We start from the raw sequence: 19,303 nt of genomic DNA, 5'->3' as shown, positions 1-19,303 counted from the left end.
TTAACTACGAACGTAGCTGACGCCCATGTTTTCTAGACCCAGAACATCTGAATTCATCGCTCAGCAGCTGCAGATCGTGACGGCGATGCAAGCAGAGCAAGAGGCTCGTGCGAAGGAACTCGAGGAACGAAAACTCAAGCGACCCTCAGCCAGTCGGCAAGGCAACCAGCAGCTTCCTCCCGTTCCGCCGTTACCTGGCGCGTAGGTTGGTTGCATAACTTTACTTCATTTTGGTTGACAGGCGTTTTTCGATTCCCTTTGATACCATTCCATACCTTGACGCTTTTTTGTCTTTGTTCTATCCTCCGCCTCCTCTCTTTCTTTCTTTTGCGGGACATTGTACTTACACGAGATTTCGTCGTTTTTAAGGACCCTTACATGATTATGAACCTAATATGCAACCCTGGATTTGAACGCAAAAGGCAAAGCCGACTCCTTGTTCTGTAAATACTTAGTGGTTACGTCCGTGACTTGAAGTGTGACACAAACAATGGGAACAATGGCGCTTACTTTCGACTACAATGGACAGCCGGACACGATGCAGCCAAGCAACAGGGCTTGGATACATAAACACCGTCGACTCTTATTCTTTCTCACCAAGTTCGCACAGACGACTTGAACGTCCTTTCCCCAGCCTCTCCTTCTTTTACGTTTCTTCTCCGTTGGCGCTGGTGCCATACAATCTTCACTTTACGCTTCGATAGCGACTTTATTCACCTCAAGACCGACAGAACGCGTTCACGACACAGTCTTTCACTAATACTTCAACGTTTATCATCCTCGCAATCATGATGCTCCCTCCTCGCGCTTGTGCGTCTTCTTTCGACTCGCTCAAAATCATTGACAACTCACCTTTGTGCAAAAACAGATGTATTCATCGGCCTTAACGGCGTACGCATCCTCAGCATCATCGCGCTTATTCTCGTATTCGCAAGCAACATTGTTACGCTCGTTCATGACATTCAAGCAGTCAACACGTTCCTCGCAGAGGGGAGGACGGTCACGTCAAGTGGCCAAGCTCCCAATGCTACGATGGAAGTCATGATGAACTCTGATTACATTTTGTGCGTTTCTTTGTGCTTTCCTTTGTTCGTATAATTTATGTCTACCAGGTCAAGCAGCGTGCCGAACCAACCAGCCGGCGCTTTTTGGGCTGTCCTCAATCGTCTGTTCATCATCGGACAGACGGTTGTGCTCATCTTTTCAGAGTTTGGGTTCCCCTCTGCTTTCTTCACCCGCTATTTCCCTGTCCTTGGAAAGAACTTTGGTCTCGGCGCGTTGGGTCTTATTCAAATGCTGTATGTTCCCTTCCTTTTTCCTTCAAACTCACATTCATTTCTTTTGTGACGTAGGATCGGAGCTGCAGTCCTCTCCCATCGCGTGGACACATTCACCCTCGTCTCCGCCTTCTTTCTCTTCTCCATTGGGTGCTTGAATGTCCTCCTCGGCCTTATATTTCGGGAAGGCGCCAAGTCCAAACGGTCTGTGACGTCCTGGAGGGAACACGCGAAGAGCGCGCTGCCGACACACGTAGGCGGCGTTGATATTCGCCCCGTTGTGAACATGGCTTCTTCGCCGCCCTCGTTTGTGTCGAATATGTGGCCGGGGTCAGGGGGTAAGGATGAGAAGCCGTCTGATAAAGCGGGCTTTGGGTTTGGTAGGCAGGGAGAGAAGGCGGCGGGGATGAAGGGGTTTTTGATCTCGAAGCCTATTGAGTCGTTGCCGCGATATGCACCGAAGCCTATGCCGACGGGGAATACGGAGTATAGCTCCACGACGACGCGTGCTTGAGCCCATGCTTACGACCACTGGTGCTTTCTTTCCGACATACAGTTACGGGACCTTGAATGAACGTTGAACTCTGCTTAGGAATATATTGTAACACTACAATCCACTCATCTCTTGTATCATAGTACTTACCACCATGTTTTGTAGTTAAAATAATCCCACCCTCGTTGTAGCCGTTGTAGCCGTTGTAGAATGTACGATACTTAGGGGCCATTGATCGTGACATTTCTTTTCTGGCAGGCTTGAGCACAAGGAAACTAATGAGGCTTCTGCAAGGAATGGATTGGGCGAGGAGTAAAATTGTATTCATGTGTGAAAATTGTATCTTTTGCAAAGCACAAGATTCTAGGTGGAATTATAACCATGCCTCTATTTTAGGTAGGTTAAATAGCTACGTCTTCCCGCCAAGAGGCCAATCTTGCCATACGCTCATCCTGCACCCGTTCTTGCTCCCTCTTCTCTTCTTGCAAGTATCTTTTAAGCTCCCCTATCCACAAAGTTGGGTTGTCATGCACCAACAAGAGAAGGTCATCTAGCGTGGTAGCATCACCATCATCTGCATCCTCATCAACATCTTCAGCACTCGGGAGAGAGTCATAGTCTAACTTGTCAGAAAATTGCTCTAGCCCCACCCCAGTTGCTCTCTCCCCCTCCCCACCACTAATAATGGTTTGGGGGCTTGTTACTGATGTCACTCCAGAAGCCACCTGTCCTCCTCTGTCACCAGTTCGTCCGTGTGGTAGGTTAGATTTTCCTGGCTCATCTCCATCGTTATTCTGAGTGATTGTGGTTGAGAGCAAGTATTCTCGGTAATGCCCGATGCGTCTCAACACTGAGTAAGGCATTAAGAGGGGAGGATCCATTCGTTTGAACTGAGTTCAATAGCAATCAAAAATAAACTGCTAGTCATCAATGAAAGACTCACTGATCTCTTCGTAGGCATAGTGAACCGCGTAGGAAAGACATGGAGGAATGAATCGCTTGTGGCTGACCAGTTTCCGAAATCAAGTGGTTTTCCAAAAGTATCAGGTGTGGGGTGTCGGGATGACAGAGGCAGGAGTGCTGCTGTAGCAGTGGCATAATTCATTCTATTGTCGGTGGCAAGACCTCCGCTAGTATTGGAAAAGGGAAGGACGGGGTATACATCAAGCACAAGCGACTCATCCAGTTGGAGGTGAAAATTGCAGATGAATGCAAAGTGCTGAGGGCCTGATCCAGTGGAAATGGGTGTGAGATTTGTTCCAACGTCGTTTTCAACATACCCTTCTACCTGAATCGGATCGGGAATCCTGACGAGAATACACTCGCCCAAGGCAAAGGTAGCTCCGCAATCCAGCGATACAGAGGGTCCTAAATGGTATCCTGATCGCGTAGATTGGCCCACATTCAAGTTGCTCGCCATGAAGGAGAAAGGGGAGACTCCTCATCATGACAGACTTTCAGCTTTGTGAGACTTGAGTAAGAGGAACACCCACCGTATTTACCACGTGTATGTGGGAAAGTAAATTTATAAAGGGTATTGTGCCTGTTATGCCCCGAACCCGATCACCATTATTGACGACGACAACGACAACGACGACCACCTTTACGCAAATTCATACCATTGTAGCTGTTTAAATTGTCTCCCTGGTTCTACTTTGTTTTCCTATCCTCCACCTTGCGTCAACGGCTTCACAGCTCCAAATCCCAGTCTCGCATCGCGTCTTGGTGGCTACCAGGACTGTATTCTTATCACCAGTCTCCTCAGTTCTGAGCATGTTCTTCTAAAGTTGCATCCTGACAGTCTTGGCTCCTCACTTGTATCACAATCATGGCTGCTGCGCTACCGCCCCTCGGTCCATCCGACTTCGACGACCCTTCACGACCTGACACCCCTCTCGCATCACAAAAGACGACTTTTCATCGGCTACCCATTATTGAAACCCCAATAGAGCATTTAAGCGGGCCTTCGTCAATCAGCCCACTGCAATCCCCGTCTTCGAGTGAAAATGGCCAGTTTTTACTTCCAGTAGCCTCTATCAACAAGCCACAACATGTATTCTCACTTTCGGACGTCATCAACGCCGAAGATGAGAGTATAGGGCCGTTACCAGCGGAAATGGAATTTGCGGACCTTGCCGTCGCCCGTACGTATTCACCCTACGTCTACAGCGCAAGGACTCAGTATGCCATATCAATACAGCTGATGGGACTTTCATCGAAACTTCCTCTGGACCGGCAGCACGCGAGATTAAACTGCGATATGACCAGCGCTATGGCGTGAGTGTGTCTACAAGGTCTCCTTATACCATCACCGCGTTTGTGAATCAGCATGGAAAGCAGATGTATCGGATTGGGTACGTCTGGATCCTGCTACGGATGACCGGTTCCTTACGATAGTTCCTCTAATTACAGTCACCGTGAACTATTTTCCGCACCAGCTGCCTCCGCAGCGGAGGTAGAAGAAAGAATTATCAAAACCTCTAGCGAGACCTCACATTCCCCTCGCACGAAGCGCCGCTCTCGTATGAGCATGCAGAATTTTCTTCCCCAGTCTGTGTTTGTCAAGACCACTGCCCCTTCTTTGAGTAGACCTCAAACTGCGGCTTCGCATCAGAGTTCGGGACCGAGGAAGCTCCGGAAGACGCGGTCAATCCCCGACATGGGTAGCGCTTCAGGTGATCCCTCTGAACCAAATGGACGTCCGTCAACAGGTCGTGCGCACTCCCAGAGCGTTACGGCCGTTGATGTCCCTAGATATTCTGCTACATTCGATCTTCCGCCCCCTCCCGCACTGGTTGCAGTTCCTTCCCGATCCGTCGACATTTTTGCAGAGGTAATGGAATGGTTCCCCGCGACCTCTACAACCTCGACGAGCCTTTCCACAAATAGTCTATTCTCGGCGGCAAACCCTCACGTCCTACAAGGCGTCAATTATCCCGCCCGTGCCTTTATCACCCAACCTTTTGGAGCAGGTGTAACATTCAATGCCCCCTCGCCGAAACCCGCGTTTGATTTCCTACCAGCGCCTCGCCTTCTCCGCGAAATGCACTCCTTTGAGTCTGGACTGACAGCTCGCCAAGTTGACTCCCACTCGTCCTTATCACCTGTACCATCCGAACCTGGAACGCCTGAGCTGGAAGTCAGCCGGCCTCCCTCTGCCATTCGCTTGCGTGCTTCCACGTCATCTTTTAGTGCAGACCATGAATCGCCAGCAGAACCTCAACAGTCAGCATCTGCCGACGCTGATGAACCTTCCGAGTCAACCATCTTACACGACTTTCCAACCGACGTTTTCGATGTTCTACAAACCTATCGCGGCCTTCCACTTCTAGAGAAACTGTCTGAAGGTATAGAAGGAACTACCGTCATTAAGCTATCTGCATCTGCAGACCAGTCTGCTGCTCCACGAGATGACCCGCGTTTTGTCATCTGGGGTGAGGCTGTTCCAGAGTGGGATCACGAAGAATACTTGACGTCACGCGATAGTTTCAATACCGACGCATCCTCTCCGTCTGGATCACTGAGCCTGTCGATGCGGAGGAGTAGTAAAGTTTCCAAGGTCAAGTCACAGGAAATTCAGTCGTTGAGATCTACGTCAGGGTTAAATACGCAACGGGTGCTCCTTGCAGCGACGATTGAGCGATGGATAGCTCAGCTCACAAGCGACCTTAACTACGACGAACTTTTGGATTTTTTCTTGACATACCGGACCTATGTCTGTGCTGTTGATCTGTGTAATCTTCTTATAGCACGGTTCCATTGGGCTTTGCAGAAACCCTCATCACAACAAGACGAGACCATTCGACGGATTGTTCGTGTCCGAACCTTTGTTGCCATCCGCTATTGGCTGTTGACCTTCTTCACTGTCGATTTCATACCCAATAGGGAGCTCAGGCTTTTGATGGCTGATTGGCTGAATGCCTTGATCCGTGATCCTGTCTTAAAAAAGCACATCGATGGACTGGTGAGAATCTTCCCTTCTCAATGCCATCTTTCCTTCCGCTTATTTTGTACCGTTAGGGAATTGTGCGGCGTCTCGTCAAAGTAGCGAAGGAGTGCAAACAGGCACACACTCGCGCTAGTACGAAACCCAAAGCCCAAGATTCACCACCGAAACCTGCTACCACAACTTCTGAGAAACAGGACCACCTACTAGGCAAACAGTTCGCGGAGGCTACATCAAAGAAGGAAGAAGATTCAGACCTTGACTTGGACTTCCTACCTGACGAAGCCAGTGTAGAAGAGGCTACCTCAGACCCGGCCAACGCTCACTTGACAGCTGGACATCATGCTGGTGGTGCCCTGTCTCCAACTCGGCCTGCATCCCTGCCACTATCGTCGTTTAACATCTTACAAAGAACGGATCATGCCCCAGGTCCAGGCCCTGAGGCCGAAGTTGTTCAAGTCCCTGTACCACTGCCGAGTCATCACAGCGCTCTATCTCGGGCTTTTGTCAAGACCATCGGACGACTGGGCCGCTGGAAACGTGTACTCAACTCGCGATCCGCTGCGCGTACGTCAATTAGTGCTTGTGCTGGAGCATCAGCGTTCGACCTAGAGTTGAGTCTTTCCCGTGATTTACTTACCGTCAATGGTGGTGTGGAGCAGTATCTTGGTACGGCCGGACCACAATCTTCTTCAAAACACACTCCCCTAGCTTTGCCATCAACAACTCCAGTCCTCCCACCCGTTTTATCGTCCCAACAGTATAACCCCGCGACTTCTCCAGTACCTACTGTAATTCCGGCGGAAAAGCGGGTATCTGCTTCTCCACTCACTCCAGTCCAGTCTTATGAACCCCCATCCGAAGCGTCCAACGAAGAATCTACACCTTCAACAATCTCAGCACAAAACCAAGAGCCTCTAGTCACGGATGTGGCGGAAGCTCAAGCCCCAGTGCAAGAAGAAGAAGAATACGATATCGTTCGTTCGTCCGAGAGGGCCGAATCATTTCACTCATCGTCAACGGATTCTTTGGGGGAACCACTTCAACCAGGAATCCCTTCAACATTTTCTCCCCCTTCGCAATCACAGTGGCAGTTTGACGTCGTCTCAATCGATGATCTTGATTTGTCAGACTCCTCTTCAGAAGTGCATGAAGCAGGTCCTGCTGCACCTCCGGGTCTTCGAAGAACTCCCCGAAAACTTCCTATGCGCCGGGATTTCGAGTTTGTTAGACGATCTGAGGTTTCCTCAATGGGAATTGTTTCTCACAACTCCATGGCTTCTGGGCCTTCGAGCTCAAACCCTTCATCAGCAGGTCTTGGTAACCTAGCACAGTGGCAGATCAACGCTATAGTTGACTCGCTGACCGATGATGGGCAGGGGGACGTTGATGATGCTCTTAGAAGGTTAGAGGGGCAGATCAATCCGCAGAAGCTGCAGGAGAAAGCGTCAAAGGTAGATGGGTGGGTACGGACAATCAGGGAGAGGATGGCTGCAGGAGACTATACAAATGAAGAACCGAGGTTCCCCACCGATTCTGATTCTGATGAGGAGGTGGCGGATGATGCCAATGAGGATGATGAGGAAGATCGCCATGAATCCGTGAGCGTCCACAATCTCTCAAATTCAACACCATCCATCATCGTGCCCGACGATCTAAACGAAGAAGACCAAGACGGCGCATTTGACTCTGCTCGTACCCCAATACCCACGCAATCTGCACACATGATTCCTCATCCTCCTGGATTAGGATCTCCTCCACAATCTACTGACGTCAGTAAACGTGACCTTGATGTTGTCCTTACGGAGGTTATCCCAGATCAAGTCGCTTCTCCAGCGACCGGGACTACTACTCTCGTCTCTTCCCGTCCAGAGACACTTTCTTCCAAGTTTGCAAACCCAGATGCACCACGAATCCACAAATCCTTTGTTCTCAGCTGCCGTACCACGACTCTTGCAGAACATTTCACTATGATTGATCGGGAATTATTTATGGGGATTAAGTTTGAAGAGCTTGTTGCAGACGACTGGATGGCGTGTGAGGAGGTCAGTGTGCTTGATTGGGCCCAGTATCAAAAAGACAGGGCCAAGTGGAAGACCGAATCACAATTTCCTGAAAAGACCAGCGCGCTTGCCGCCGTTCGTGCGCGGTTCAACTTGATGGCACACTTCGTAATTTCGGAGATTGTTCTCACCCAGCCGGCTGAGCGACATTATGTGGTTGCAAAGTTTTTAAGAGTTGCTTGGGTGAGTTTATCTTTTCAACACTTCTAGAGGTTGGGATTACAAGTCAATTCGTGCAGAAATGTTACGAGATGAGTAGTTTCAATACCTTGACAGCAATCATCACTGCACTCCAAAGCGAATGGGTGAATAGGGCTATGCGACGCGCGGGTTGGAACAAGGTGCCCACGTTTGAGACGCGGGTATTCAAGATTCTGAAGGACTTTACGACGAATGCGGACGAGTTCAAGTTTATCCGAAAACTGGTAGAATCAATTGTGGAGTCTAAACCCTTTGAAAACGGCTCTCGTGCTGCCTCGGTTGTCAGCGGAGGAAACACAGATCAATCAAGTAAAGGCAAGGCTGCAACAGACAAAGCACACATTCCTACGGCCTGCGTGCCCTTCTTTGGTGAGTTTTCGTTTCCACGCATTGTTGTAGAAGCGAAGAATTGACTCGTTTGCAGGCATCTATCTAGCTCAACTATACAAGATCAACAAGCTCCCCGCATTGATCGATCCTACGGCCCCGAACCAAGGCGTTGGTTTTGACCCCATCTCTGCCACTCTCGACCCCCCAGCACACCCAGAGGCCTTCTCCGCTCTCGCTCCTCTTCCTGCCACGATGAACCTAGAACCTCTCATCAACGTACACAAGCAACGGCGAATCGCAGCCGTCATCAAGTCGTTAGTTGCTGGCCAGCACCTCGCAAGCCGAATTCACTACGAAGTTGACAAGAAACTTTTCCCAAGATGCCTTCGATTGCGGGGTCTGGACTCTGACACTCTTCAACTCGTGTTTGATTCATATTCTGATCAATGAATGGTCATTGCATTTATTGTGTATGTTTTCTGTCTTATTGCTGTTGTATATAGATTTCTCTTTTGGGAGCATGAACTCGTTTGCAAAATAAAAGACTTTAAATTCCTTTCAGTAAGCGGCTGCTGGTGAATGACTCTGAGTACCGTGTGCATAGTGTTAATTTGACGGCACGTGTTTGCTTTAACACTCACATCTCAGAGCTTTACCGTCAACGGTAAACTCTCCTATAATGAATGTCCAAGTCCCAACAGTAAATGATTTGCGTGTAAGTTCATGTGCACAAAGTATGTATCAGCTCGGACTGATTGAGAAATACAGGTCAAGCTCTGCTATATCTGCAGGGAAGAAGAACTCTATGACGCAGGTCCGTACTCAAGATCGGGTACACCAATAAACTAACACCAATCCAGTTGACGGAGAGAACCCCCCAAGAGCATGGACACATCCATGTAAATGCACCCTCATAGCGCATGAACAATGCCTTTTGAAGTGGATTCAAACTGCACAAGGGAGCTCATCGCGTGCACCCAATGCGCTCAAGTGTCCGCAGTGTGGGGCGGCTTACGAGTTAGAGAGCAAAGACCCTTGGATACTGAAGTTTATCGCTGGAGGGAATAGGGTACTGCAGAAGCTGGGGAGCTTGTTCACTGTCTTTGGGGCAGCGACGGTTGTGTGTGCAGTGGGAACTAGTAAGTTCCTCGTCATCCTTTGACTCGTCGATTTTTCTCATTGTGCAGGCCTTTATATCATATGCACGACATATGGAGCTTGGGCCGTGCAAAAGTTTATTGGCAAAGAGTTAATCTACCCGTTCGCTTCTCCTTGTACTGGCTAATGACTAGTTTTTACTCAGGATGTTCGACACGTTACTTACTGACGACCCATCGAACTGGCCTTGGACAGCATTTATCAACCTTCCCCTCCTCCCAATAAGCCTCATCCTCTCCCGCTTTCAATCAACGAATGAACTATCGCCCATCATCCCCATCCTCCTCGTATGGCCACCCACGTACCCAGTAGGTGAACGCAGCCGCCGTCTACAAGACTATTGGAAAAAGCCCGAGAACTCCACACGCCTAGGATCGCTCTTCTCCAACACACCTTCCCCAACAAGGAGCTGGCCTCCTTCCCCCGTGCTCTTCAGCTTGTTTGGGCTCCCCATTATACGAATGATTTATAGGAGCTGTTATGCCCACTTATACTACAAACTTATGGGCACGCGGCTGGCTGTCGCGACAAGAGATCGGAATCGTAGAGGGTTGAGGTTTGAAGAAGGCCCGTTCGTCATTCGGATTAGGGCTAATGTCCAAGAAGAGGGTCAGCAACAAGATCAACAACAGCAGCAGCAGCCTCAACAAGCCCAGGTAGATCCTCAACAACAACAACAACAACTGCAGATGGTCGACCAAGCAGCTGAGGAAATAGCAGCAGCCAACCAAGACCAGGACCCAGACGCAGCAGCCGTAGCCGTAGCCGCAGCGGAACAGCTCATCGAGATCAACGCCTCCTCCCTTGGTCGCCGCGTCGGCGGGGCACTCATGATTCCTGCCATCTCGAGCGCGATGGGTTCACTCTTATTTAGATTGTCAAAACACTCGTCCTTGCTGCGTCAGTTTTTGGGTGTTCGACTGGGCATGGGATCAAAGAAGTTTCCTTTGCCCCCGCCTGTTGTGATGGAGCTTTTTGGGCTTGAGGGTGAGTGGGAGGGAGCGGGGCTGGTTAAGCAGTTTGTGATGGGGTGTAAATTGGGGATGGCGGCGCTGTGGGGTGGGACGAGGACTTGGGCGGAGAGTGATCCTATCTGGTGGGTTTCTATGGTTTCCTTCTGTGCTGTGGTTAATTTATTTACTTCACATAGGTGGCGGAATACGGTTGGTCTGGGGTTGTTCATTGCTGTACGTCATCTCCCATGTCACAATTTCGACGATGTTAATTCGGTTCTGTAGGCGAAGGACTGTATTCACCTGGCTCATCTCTGGCTTGCGAAACGGGAGCTAGAATCGAGAAAGGTGAAAAACAGGGATTTCCAGGGCGTCGACATTAGGGAGCTTGATCTCATTCCGGGATTTCCTCAGCCATAATCGAAGTATGAGCTTTAGCCACCATAACTACGAGCCTGTAAAGCAAACCACCAGCATCTCAGAAGCATATATTTCTCATTCAACATTACAACTAAACGACGTGCTGCAAGACATCAGGCCCGGCAAACATATGAAAACGTTCTTTTTCAATGGGTCAAATCGGAGAGAAGAAAGAAAATCAGCAATCAGTGCTCATAAGGCGGCGTCTGTGCCCTATCCCTTGCAACCTCAGCCTCTTTTTTAATGTCATCTGCAGGAGGAGGGGTCCTCGCCCTGTCCCTATCCCTGTCCCTATCCCTCTCCCGATCTCTATCACCTCCCCTATCATCACGTACTTCCCTCCTACGATCTGGGGATGGGCTGCGTCGACGTTCTGGAGTCCGACTCCTCCTTCGCCTTTCGCGATCACGGTCGTCTCCACGGTCTCTGTTGCGGTCGTCACGGCGGCGAGGGCTGCGAGAGCGTTCACGGTCGCGTCCGGAACGGTGTGGAGGGGAGGCACGCCTGTCGTAACGCCAGACCGAGGACGGAGGGTTCTTGGCCCACTGGACAAGATCATGACGTCAGGCAGCTGTCTTGTGTGGGCTTAAGACATGCATACCTGGATACTCAAACGGGATCCTTCAAAGTGTCTTCCATGCCTGTGATAATTGATGTTAGGCGCAGTCCATGTGAGAGAATGCAGTGTGAAAACATACATTTCGTAATAGGCATCCTCGGCATCACGTTGGCTTCGGAATTCCACAAAGGCATAGCTGCGAGATAGGTAGGGTTCGAGGAGATTCGTTGAGCGATCGTGTGTTTATACGGGATTTTTTATTATGTTCTCGACGTGCAGTGACGAAGACGAATTGAGAGAGTTTTCAAGTCGAATCGGGAAAGAAAAAAACTCGGACCGCGCGGACGGGGCAGGGGGGGATGCGGGACGGATTCGACTTCGACCTCGACCTCGACTGGGGAGGGGAAAAAGAAAAGATCAACTCGAGAAAAGATACTTACGGGTTGGAGTTGGCGTGCGGGTTGCGTGGGGCAGGGACATCACAACGGACCAGTGGGCCATAGCTGGAGTAGAGGTGAGCGTTTGAGAGGTTGGCGGTGATGAAAGGTAGTTGCTCACCGTTCGAATTCGAAGGCCAGGTCGCGGGCGCGAGTTGAGGGATGGAAGCCGCTCACGAAGAGAATTCGAGGCATGGTGGGTGGGAAGCAGCCCAAATTCAACCACGTCAAAAAATAAAATATCCAGGATTTGGCTTTGTTGACGTTGTGGCGCGAATTCATACTTGACCTCCGCGATAGATGACCGTTGCATGTGGGCCGTCCTTCGTTCCCCAACAACTCGGACGGCTGCTTTACGCGTATTCTCCACATTTCATCCTCTCAAAGTCGCCTCTCGCACCATCCAGGCAAAAAAATGCATCGAAGCACTCCAAAAATCCACACATGACAAACTCTGGACACTCGTAGTGGCATTGTGGTCTGCCAACAAGACGCCAGAGCTTTCGAGGGCTCTCCATGAAAATGGCTTGTCCATGAATAATTATAACGAATGGCGACACATCTTGGCGGAAAATGACATAACCAAAGCTGTTTCTCTCATCGAGCAGCGCGGTTACAAAGTTAAACCCGCTGATGTTAACACTGAGGATTGCAACCAGAACATTGCCAGGTTGCCAGACTTACCTTCATGGGTTGTACTCTATCTTGTTGGCTACAAAGTGCGCACCCCTGCACACGCAAGTGGGCCTCTGATGGATTTGGTTTACTCCCATCTCGACGGCGCACCAGTGCAGGTTCAAGGGCCCCTCCTCATCTTAACAACCGTTCATCTTGCGAGATTCAACCTCTTACTACCCCTCCGCCGCATTGTTGAATCCTTTCTCTCCATACCTCTCCTCCAACCCTCCGTCGAATTCAACCTCTTCCTCCGTGCTATGTCGTGCATCCCTTACCGTTCAGTAGAGAACGCAAACAACATAGTTTCCATCGTACGCGCAATGGATGCACGCCAGCTTAAGCTCCAGCCAGAAACGTACGACGCCCTCCTCAACGACCGTTTCCTCACCCTTCAACTTACGAAGTTTCTACGCGAACGTATGGTGCGGGAGGGGTACACACCCAAAGCTGCGCAGCTGGAAGCATATCTCCGGTTCTTTGCAAAGGATGGAGCGATCCACAATGCTAAAGATTATTTTGATGCCATTCATTACCGTACCACTGAGCAAGACCCACCATCCGAGCCAGTGCATCCTTCACAGAATCCCCAGTATCGCGCCAACACCTTATTCCTCGGTGCCCATGAAGATCGTGCTTCTGCTTTCAAGTTCCTGCGCGACCTCAGGGTTGAAGGACCGTCCGAGGCAAAACCCTCTTCTAGACCAGCAACAGAGAGACGAGTCTCGCATCTAGTTCACAAACGAAACGCAGATATCTACGATTTTACTGCAGCACTATCTGTTGCAGCAAAAGATCTAACAACCAACTCTAAACAGTTGGTCAAAATCTTTCAGCGCATGATGTTGACAGTCCGACCTACAGTCGCTACTTATACCATCATGATCCGAGGTCTTCTGCTTCGCAAAGACCCCCATAATGCTGTGCGTCACTGGAACCTCCTGCTCAAAACGGGCTTAACGATTGATAAAATGGCGTTGACCGCTGGCTTACAAGCTGTAACGAAGATCGGGCATCCTCATGCAGCGTTTGCGCTCCTGGAGAAATACGCTAAGCGTCCAAGGGATGGCGATGAAGTGATCGACGAATTCCGGTCACCGCATCCTGTTCAGCTCACCCCAGTATCGATGAATGATTTCTTGGTTGCTCTTAATAGGATTGCTCGACCTGATGTGGTGTTCAAGATGTGGGACCACATGCCAGATCTGTATGGAATATACCCAAATTCCGAAACGCTCTCCATCGTCTTACAATCCGCACGGCTCGCGTGCAAGTTGGACGACTCCTTCTCTGGCACCGTTGCAGAGCTCGCACTACGCAACCCATTCAGGAAACGTAAGCCCCAGGGCGTGTTGAGCAGAGAAGATGCGGTACTCTCCGTAGAGTCCGTACTGGGACAAAAGAACCTCAAAAAGTATCAATCAAGTATCTGGAACGACCAAACGCCATTCGACGCTGCACGCAAATTGTTCCTGCAAGCCCTCTTTGGGATGGACACCTCTGGACGCCTCTTGGAAATCCAACCACCCGCCAACGCCGTCCGAGACTCGTTCGACGCAGACGCCTCACCCGGGATCGGATTCCCCTCCCTCCGAACGCGAACATACCAATTCATACCTCCCCCAGACCTCTACCTCCTTTCCCCCACCACACAAGAAAAGAAACCGCACTTTCCCCAAATAGTAGTCACCAACGCGAACTGCTTCAACTACATCACCCTCCTCGGGCTCTCCAACGCTTCCTCCTCGCACGTGGGTGAGATCCCACTCGTGCTAGCGTGGATGCGGGCTCTGTCGATCCAGCCGTCGAATTCTACGTTGGCGGTTGCGTTGATGTTGTGGTACGAGGTGAGTGTGCAGGCGCCGTTGGTGGAGAAGTTGAGTGGGGGCCCCGAGAGGGGTGAGTATGCAAGGTTGGTGGAGTGGGTGAGGGGGTGGGTTGGGGATTATAGAGTTCCGGATGCGCAGCTTTTGGCGAAGTGGGGTGGGATCATTAGGAAGATGAGGACATCTGGGGAGGGGAGATAGTGTTGTTTTATGAGGTGAAGGTTGCTTTGAATGGTGGGCTGGCTGGTGTGATTGGGGATTAGGGTGAGTATGTTTTTATTTATTTTCCTTTCGTTTTCTAAACTAGATTGAACGTTTTCAATAGGTGCAAGGCAATATTTGTCAAGCAGAAGTTCATATCTAGTACCGGTCGTACTGAACGGCCCCTCACTAACGTCCCCACAAAAACCCACTCTCCCCGAGCTAAGCCATCGAATAGATGATATTGACACCGACAGTCAACAACACGAGACAATTATCCCTTGAATGGACAAAAGGTTCCTCGAACAAGGACCATCCTCAGGCGAGGTGTGATGCAGTAGAGTGCGCAGGTGATGAACGTCGTGTGGACGCCTACGCAGTAGTTCTAGGCATTCTTCTTGCACCCTGCAACTTGTGGAGATAAGGAGCAATTCTGTAGATATCACAACTGAATGAATCAGAAATCACTTGACCTTCTGATATGTTGTCAGGTTAAAGTTCATCGTGAGACTGGGGTGAAGAACGTGTATCTCCTGACCCATCTCAGACGCTGAACGTAAACAAATATTGCGTAGCCTGTCGCCATAATGGTTGGAGTTGGGACGTAAACCTGCCACGGACCGGGGACAGCTCCAGCTCATTCTTACACCACGAGCGCTCTCTCCACACACAGCAACGGGAACTACAAATAGGTTTTTTTAAATGACGAACAGCAACGTAATCACGGCGGTCATACGACGGGTTAGGAGGCTCAGCGCCACCATGGCGCCGCTTGAAGGAAACGATGCCGAGCTTGGGATTAGTAGGCATTCACGACGGCGTCTCAAGAGAGTCAATAGTGGCAATGAAGCGCGAGGCCAATCGACGACGTCATCTGTTGCAGCAGTGCCCCTATACGGCTCGACAACCTCGTTGTCCTCAAGCCCAGAAAGAATACGGGGAAACAATTCGTCTACGCTGTTGAATCGCGTACCTGAGGACGGAACTATGGATTTTAATGGACGTGAATTAGTGCCGCCCGCAGATGTGGCTCAGGTTGAAGACGAGGACTCTGCGGAGGAGGAGGAGGAATTGGCGTTGGAAGAAGAGTTGGCTGAACGTGGCCTGTATCGCGGTGAGAAACTCATTTCTTTTCAAACTAGTAATGAAATCTGAGTAGAGAAATACAGGATCATACCGTCGTCTAATAGCTTTGTACACATTCACGCCGTTCACTTCAATTCTAACCCTCATCCTGCTCGCATTTCTTCCATCCCTCGCATTCACCAGTACCCCCTCAACCCCACGCTACTCATACGTCCCCTACCTCCCCTTCCCCTTCCCCGAAATAATCGTTTCCACAGCCCTCTGGTCCCTCTCACACATCCTCCGAGACGCCTTCTTCCTCTTCGCCGCACTCCTCGCAGTCCCTTTTGGCTCATACACACCCCCATTGACCACCATCCTCTCAACCATCTTCCAAACCGTCTTTTCCGTCTTCCTCCAACAAATATCAATCCCACTCCTCCTCATCACGCTCAGCCCGGCGTTTAGCTATCCTACATGGGAAGATTTCGCGTTCAGACGAGTGTGGTGGCTCGCGCTGGGGTGGGCGGCTGCGGAGGGAATAGCGGGTATAAAGCAAGGCTATGAAGCCATCGCGTTGTATCGCGACGTACTCGTCATTGCACGCAGAGTTACCGACTCTGTACCCAGCAGAAAACCGCCAAACGAACAACAAAATGCACTAATTTTGGAGACGGAAGAGTCCCCTCGTACAATTACCGGGCTCCCTTCTTCGTCTGAGCAGCAGTATAGAATTGGCCTGGACACCCTTGCGTTGGAGGAGGAGGAAGGCGAACGAAGGCCATTGCTTCCACGTAACGGGACGGGAAAGTACCCCTCCAGCGACGAACTCCGCTTGGAAGTCGAGCGCGATCTTGACCAGCTTATCGCTATCAGGAACAGGGAGGAGCTGGAAGAGGTTTACGGGATGCCAATGATCGTAAGCGCAGCCATTTTTCGCAAGGAACAATATTTAATCAGCCTTACAGCGCATTCCCGTGTTTCTATCCTGCCTCCACAGGATAAACTCCATCCTCATCTCACTCGGCGTCTTCCTCCTCCTCTCAGCAGCTTACCTCCGCTCAACGCTCGCCCCCCTCCCATCAGGCGAAACGTCCGGTGACTTTGAGTTTAGATATCCCCCACGCAGTTCAAGTTCAAGTTCGATACCCTTCAAACCGACCTTGCACAGAACCAACCGACCCATCATCATCACCTTGACCTGCGTCATCCTCGTTCGTCTTTTCTTATCGTTCCTGCACACTACTTGGATCTTGCCACGTATTGGGGTACATACGTTTGTGTATGTGAGTCTTATGGTTTCTTTAGGGATTTTCTTTCTTGGGTTGGGAGTTTGGGAGGCACTTATTTGAGTCATCAAAAATCATTCATTCGTGTAGTAGTACTTGGAAGTTTATGGCAAAGGTTTTATGCGTTCTGTAATGCGCTTGCGCCATAATCCATTCATCCAAGTTGCTGGTCATTTGCATGTGATCATCAAGGTATGCACAATTTTTACCAAGAACTTGGGCACCTACCTCCGCGATACCGCTTCCTGCCCCTGAAGAAGGGTTGTGGTAAACGGCCACATGACAAAGAACCACGGCACAAGTAACGGGGACTCGGGAGCAATGCAAAAATGTGGGCCAGAAGGCGAATTCTCCAAACGCGATGGGATGGGGCCAAACGCCGTAAGATAGTGCGTAGGTCCTCGCTCAGATTAAGTAACTAGATTGATGTGAGGAAGCAAAAGGTTAGCCGACGACCCCATTATCGATTTGTTACGAAGGAGGCATTACCGCCTTGCCCCGCTGATCCTCGTCGAAAGTCTGGGCGAACTCGGGAAATACAGATAGCATAAATATAAGCCAAGACAGTTCTACGACCTCTTAGTTGCTCTAATCAATCAGCGTTAGGAGATGAAAAAGAGCCAGTGAGAAGGACGCACCTGTATGTAAACCTCTTCTTTGTATGCGAGAATTCTCCGAGTTTGTGCCCAACCATGTCCTGCGTCACATTTACTGGAATGTAGTCTTTCCCATTGTGTACCATGAAGCGAATTCTGAAACGGAAAAAGTTGTAAGGAAAATAGAACAGTGATCGTTGGCACTCATACCCCACAAAATTGGGCAAAATCGTACACGACCTCGCCTGCGTCTTGATCGGCACATGGTTCGTCAATGCCTCTCGCAGGTTGGGGAAGGCAACGAAGTAAGGACCTAGAGTAATGAGTACAACAAGCTCTAGCGGTCAAAAAGAGGGTATTCACCTTTCCAAGCCGATCGTCCTTTCTGCAGAAGTTGTGTTGGACGCATTACGATTCCGAAGTTGAGCGTGACTGAGATTTTCGTGACTTCTCGTGTAAACAACAATCCCTCTCAACATGTGAGTAAGTATGACAAGGCGCCAAAACTCTTCCAACGTATTTAGGAACTCTTTGTAACCGCCATAACCCAGCCAAAATCACTTGCAAAAAATATATATCTCAAGCGGGAAGAGTGTATCTATACTTCCCAACCTCCACGGGGTCAGGGAGGAGCTCAAAAATTTTACCAAAGCAAGTCACTTGAAACAAGTATCGTTCCGGGTCGCTGATTTTGAAACTAGCGAGGTCGTCCATGAAAGTTTTTCGCAACTGGTTATGGTAGTCCATTAAGTGACCTATTATCCCAAAGCCCCTGACGCTGATTGGCCCCGCGCGGAATATTTGAAGAATAGAAAGCTGGCGGAAGTTCGCGGCGGAAGCGACCATGTCCGGCTGTGGGACAAACAAACCGATAGAACAGTTAGCCGTCAATTTAGGAAGTTTTGAGGGATCGCATACCACGCCGAACGATTCCACATTGCCTTCATCTGCCACAAACAGACCTAACTCAACCAGATTTTGACAGGTATAGAGAGGTGTCAATAAATTAGAGCAAATGCGCCACCTCATCTCACCAGAAGGATTGATAGACAGAACTGTAAGGGAGTCCTTGTGCATTGGAAGAGCCGAATGGAATAGGTCATGTACATGGTGGGTCGTTCCGAACTCAGAATCACGGTACATGATACGCAGATTCATCGTTAATCTCTGAAGGCCTGAATAGGATGTCAAGTAGTCGATGAATGTGCTCGTCACGATGTCCGTCTTGAGATTGGCCAAACGAATTTTGGCGTCCATTAAACCTTTCCAAAGTTCAGAGTTGTATACGCCAGGTGAGGTCGAGATATCAAGTGAGGTAAGGGAGCGAAGGAAGGGGAGGGTGGTTGCGTCAATGCATAACTTGACTGTATTGAGCGCCAGATGCGTCAAGGGGGGTTTTTCGGGAGAAAGTTCCTGTTTTGATGCCAAAGATACAAATTCGTGGAATGATAGAGAGGGTTTAGAGAAGTGGACGTTGACTTCGAGATGGGAGAGAAGAGGGCTATTAGCGATCACATGTGCCAGTTCACCAATAATCTCTGAGGGCAACGAGATTTTGCCATATGCATCGCACAAAGCGAGCTTTTCGAGACCGGAGAACTTTCTTAGAGGTAGATGAAATGGATCAGGTATTTTACCTCCGAATTTGATACGGACATCCTTGAGCAGAGGAAGAGCGCTCAAGCTGGCGACGGCAACCCCGTAAGGATCGAAGTATCTGAAGTGCCAACTATAAAAAGCATCAATACGTGGATCAGGTCGACAGCGACGTAAGGATTATTATGGCATACTTGACACTCTTCAAGCTGACCAGA

At 49.9% G+C, this 19,303-nt stretch overlaps 9 protein-coding genes across 9 annotated transcripts; 5 read left to right on the top strand and 4 right to left on the bottom strand.

Moving 5' to 3' along the window:
- Positions 1-870: 870 nt before the first annotated feature.
- Positions 871-1,791, top strand: LACBIDRAFT_248847 (uncharacterized protein; the record flags this gene model as incomplete). The annotated part of the gene is made up of 4 exons (XM_001879949.1): positions 871-977; positions 1,011-1,064; positions 1,113-1,298; positions 1,353-1,791. Coding segments are annotated over 4 exons (786 nt in total), but the record flags the coding sequence as incomplete, so codon positions are not given.
- Positions 1,792-2,171: 380 nt separating this feature from the next.
- On the bottom strand, positions 2,172-3,190 carry LACBIDRAFT_318901 (uncharacterized protein; the record flags this gene model as incomplete). The annotated part of the gene is made up of 2 exons (XM_001879693.1): positions 2,172-2,660; positions 2,714-3,190. 2 exons carry the CDS (start codon positions 3,188-3,190, stop codon positions 2,172-2,174), a joined length of 966 nt encoding a protein of 321 aa, XP_001879728.1.
- Positions 3,191-3,598: 408 nt separating this feature from the next.
- LACBIDRAFT_318900 (uncharacterized protein) lies at positions 3,599-8,760 on the top strand (the record flags this gene model as incomplete). Its single annotated transcript, XM_001879948.1, has 6 exons — positions 3,599-3,914; positions 3,971-4,124; positions 4,183-5,734; positions 5,791-7,962; positions 8,019-8,349; positions 8,405-8,760. The coding sequence occupies 6 exons, from the start codon at positions 3,599-3,601 to the stop codon at positions 8,758-8,760; spliced, it is 4,881 nt and encodes a 1,626-aa protein (XP_001879983.1).
- Positions 8,761-8,889: 129 nt separating this feature from the next.
- On the top strand, positions 8,890-10,841 carry LACBIDRAFT_318899 (uncharacterized protein; the record flags this gene model as incomplete). Its single annotated transcript, XM_001879947.1, has 8 exons — positions 8,890-8,906; positions 8,959-9,025; positions 9,079-9,124; positions 9,171-9,449; positions 9,498-9,558; positions 9,614-10,564; positions 10,619-10,655; positions 10,707-10,841. 8 exons carry the CDS (start codon positions 8,890-8,892, stop codon positions 10,839-10,841), a joined length of 1,593 nt encoding a protein of 530 aa, XP_001879982.1.
- A 54-nt stretch (positions 10,842-10,895) lies between these two features.
- Positions 10,896-12,033, bottom strand: LACBIDRAFT_318898 (uncharacterized protein). Its single transcript, XM_001879692.1, has 5 exons — positions 11,959-12,033; positions 11,841-11,903; positions 11,540-11,596; positions 11,443-11,482; positions 10,896-11,386 (listed from the first exon to the last, which is right to left on the bottom strand). Exons 1-5 carry the CDS (start codon positions 12,030-12,032, stop codon positions 11,027-11,029), a joined length of 594 nt encoding a protein of 197 aa, XP_001879727.1. The 5' UTR covers position 12,033; the 3' UTR covers positions 10,896-11,026.
- Positions 12,034-12,148: 115 nt separating this feature from the next.
- LACBIDRAFT_318897 (uncharacterized protein) lies at positions 12,149-14,539 on the top strand (the record flags this gene model as incomplete). The annotated part of the gene is made up of 1 exon (XM_001879946.1): positions 12,149-14,539. One exon carries the CDS (start codon positions 12,149-12,151, stop codon positions 14,537-14,539), a length of 2,391 nt encoding a protein of 796 aa, XP_001879981.1.
- A 646-nt stretch (positions 14,540-15,185) lies between these two features.
- On the top strand, positions 15,186-16,956 carry LACBIDRAFT_293870 (uncharacterized protein; the record flags this gene model as incomplete). The annotated part of the gene is made up of 4 exons (XM_001879945.1): positions 15,186-15,653; positions 15,730-16,523; positions 16,734-16,890; positions 16,913-16,956. The coding sequence occupies exons 1-4, from the start codon at positions 15,242-15,244 to the stop codon at positions 16,954-16,956; spliced, it is 1,407 nt and encodes a 468-aa protein (XP_001879980.1). The 5' UTR covers positions 15,186-15,241.
- A 529-nt stretch (positions 16,957-17,485) lies between these two features.
- Positions 17,486-17,898, bottom strand: LACBIDRAFT_248839 (mitochondrial 37S ribosomal protein RSM19; the record flags this gene model as incomplete). Its single annotated transcript, XM_001879691.1, has 3 exons — positions 17,486-17,645; positions 17,700-17,802; positions 17,853-17,898. The coding sequence occupies 3 exons, from the start codon at positions 17,896-17,898 to the stop codon at positions 17,486-17,488; spliced, it is 309 nt and encodes a 102-aa protein (XP_001879726.1).
- A 47-nt stretch (positions 17,899-17,945) lies between these two features.
- Positions 17,946-18,746, bottom strand: LACBIDRAFT_318894 (uncharacterized protein; the record flags this gene model as incomplete). Its single annotated transcript, XM_001879690.1, has 2 exons — positions 17,946-18,341; positions 18,408-18,746. 2 exons carry the CDS (start codon positions 18,744-18,746, stop codon positions 18,069-18,071), a joined length of 612 nt encoding a protein of 203 aa, XP_001879725.1. The 3' UTR covers positions 17,946-18,068.
- Positions 18,747-19,303: the final 557 nt, after the last annotated feature.

Source organism: Laccaria bicolor, genomic scaffold (assembly GCF_000143565.1).
Source record: "Laccaria bicolor S238N-H82 LACBIscaffold_9 genomic scaffold, whole genome shotgun sequence".
NCBI classification, from domain to species: Eukaryota; Fungi; Basidiomycota; class Agaricomycetes; order Agaricales; family Hydnangiaceae; genus Laccaria; species Laccaria bicolor.
The sequence above is the reverse complement of the archived record's forward strand: the minus strand, read 5'-3'. Positions and strand labels throughout refer to the sequence as shown.

Bases quoted from the DNA above. Each gene is read 5' to 3' on its own strand.
- LACBIDRAFT_318898 (XM_001879692.1), bottom strand. From the start codon at position 12,032: ATGCCTCGAATTCTCTTCGTGAGCGGCTTCCATCCCTCAACTCGCGCC. The intron at 11,483-11,539 runs GTATGTTTTCAC...CAATTATCACAG, and splicing joins GAGGATGCCTATTACGAAAT to GCATGGAAGACACTTTGAAG. The intron at 11,387-11,442 runs GTATGCATGTCT...GATCTTGTCCAG, and splicing joins GATCCCGTTTGAGTATCCAG to TGGGCCAAGAACCCTCCGTC.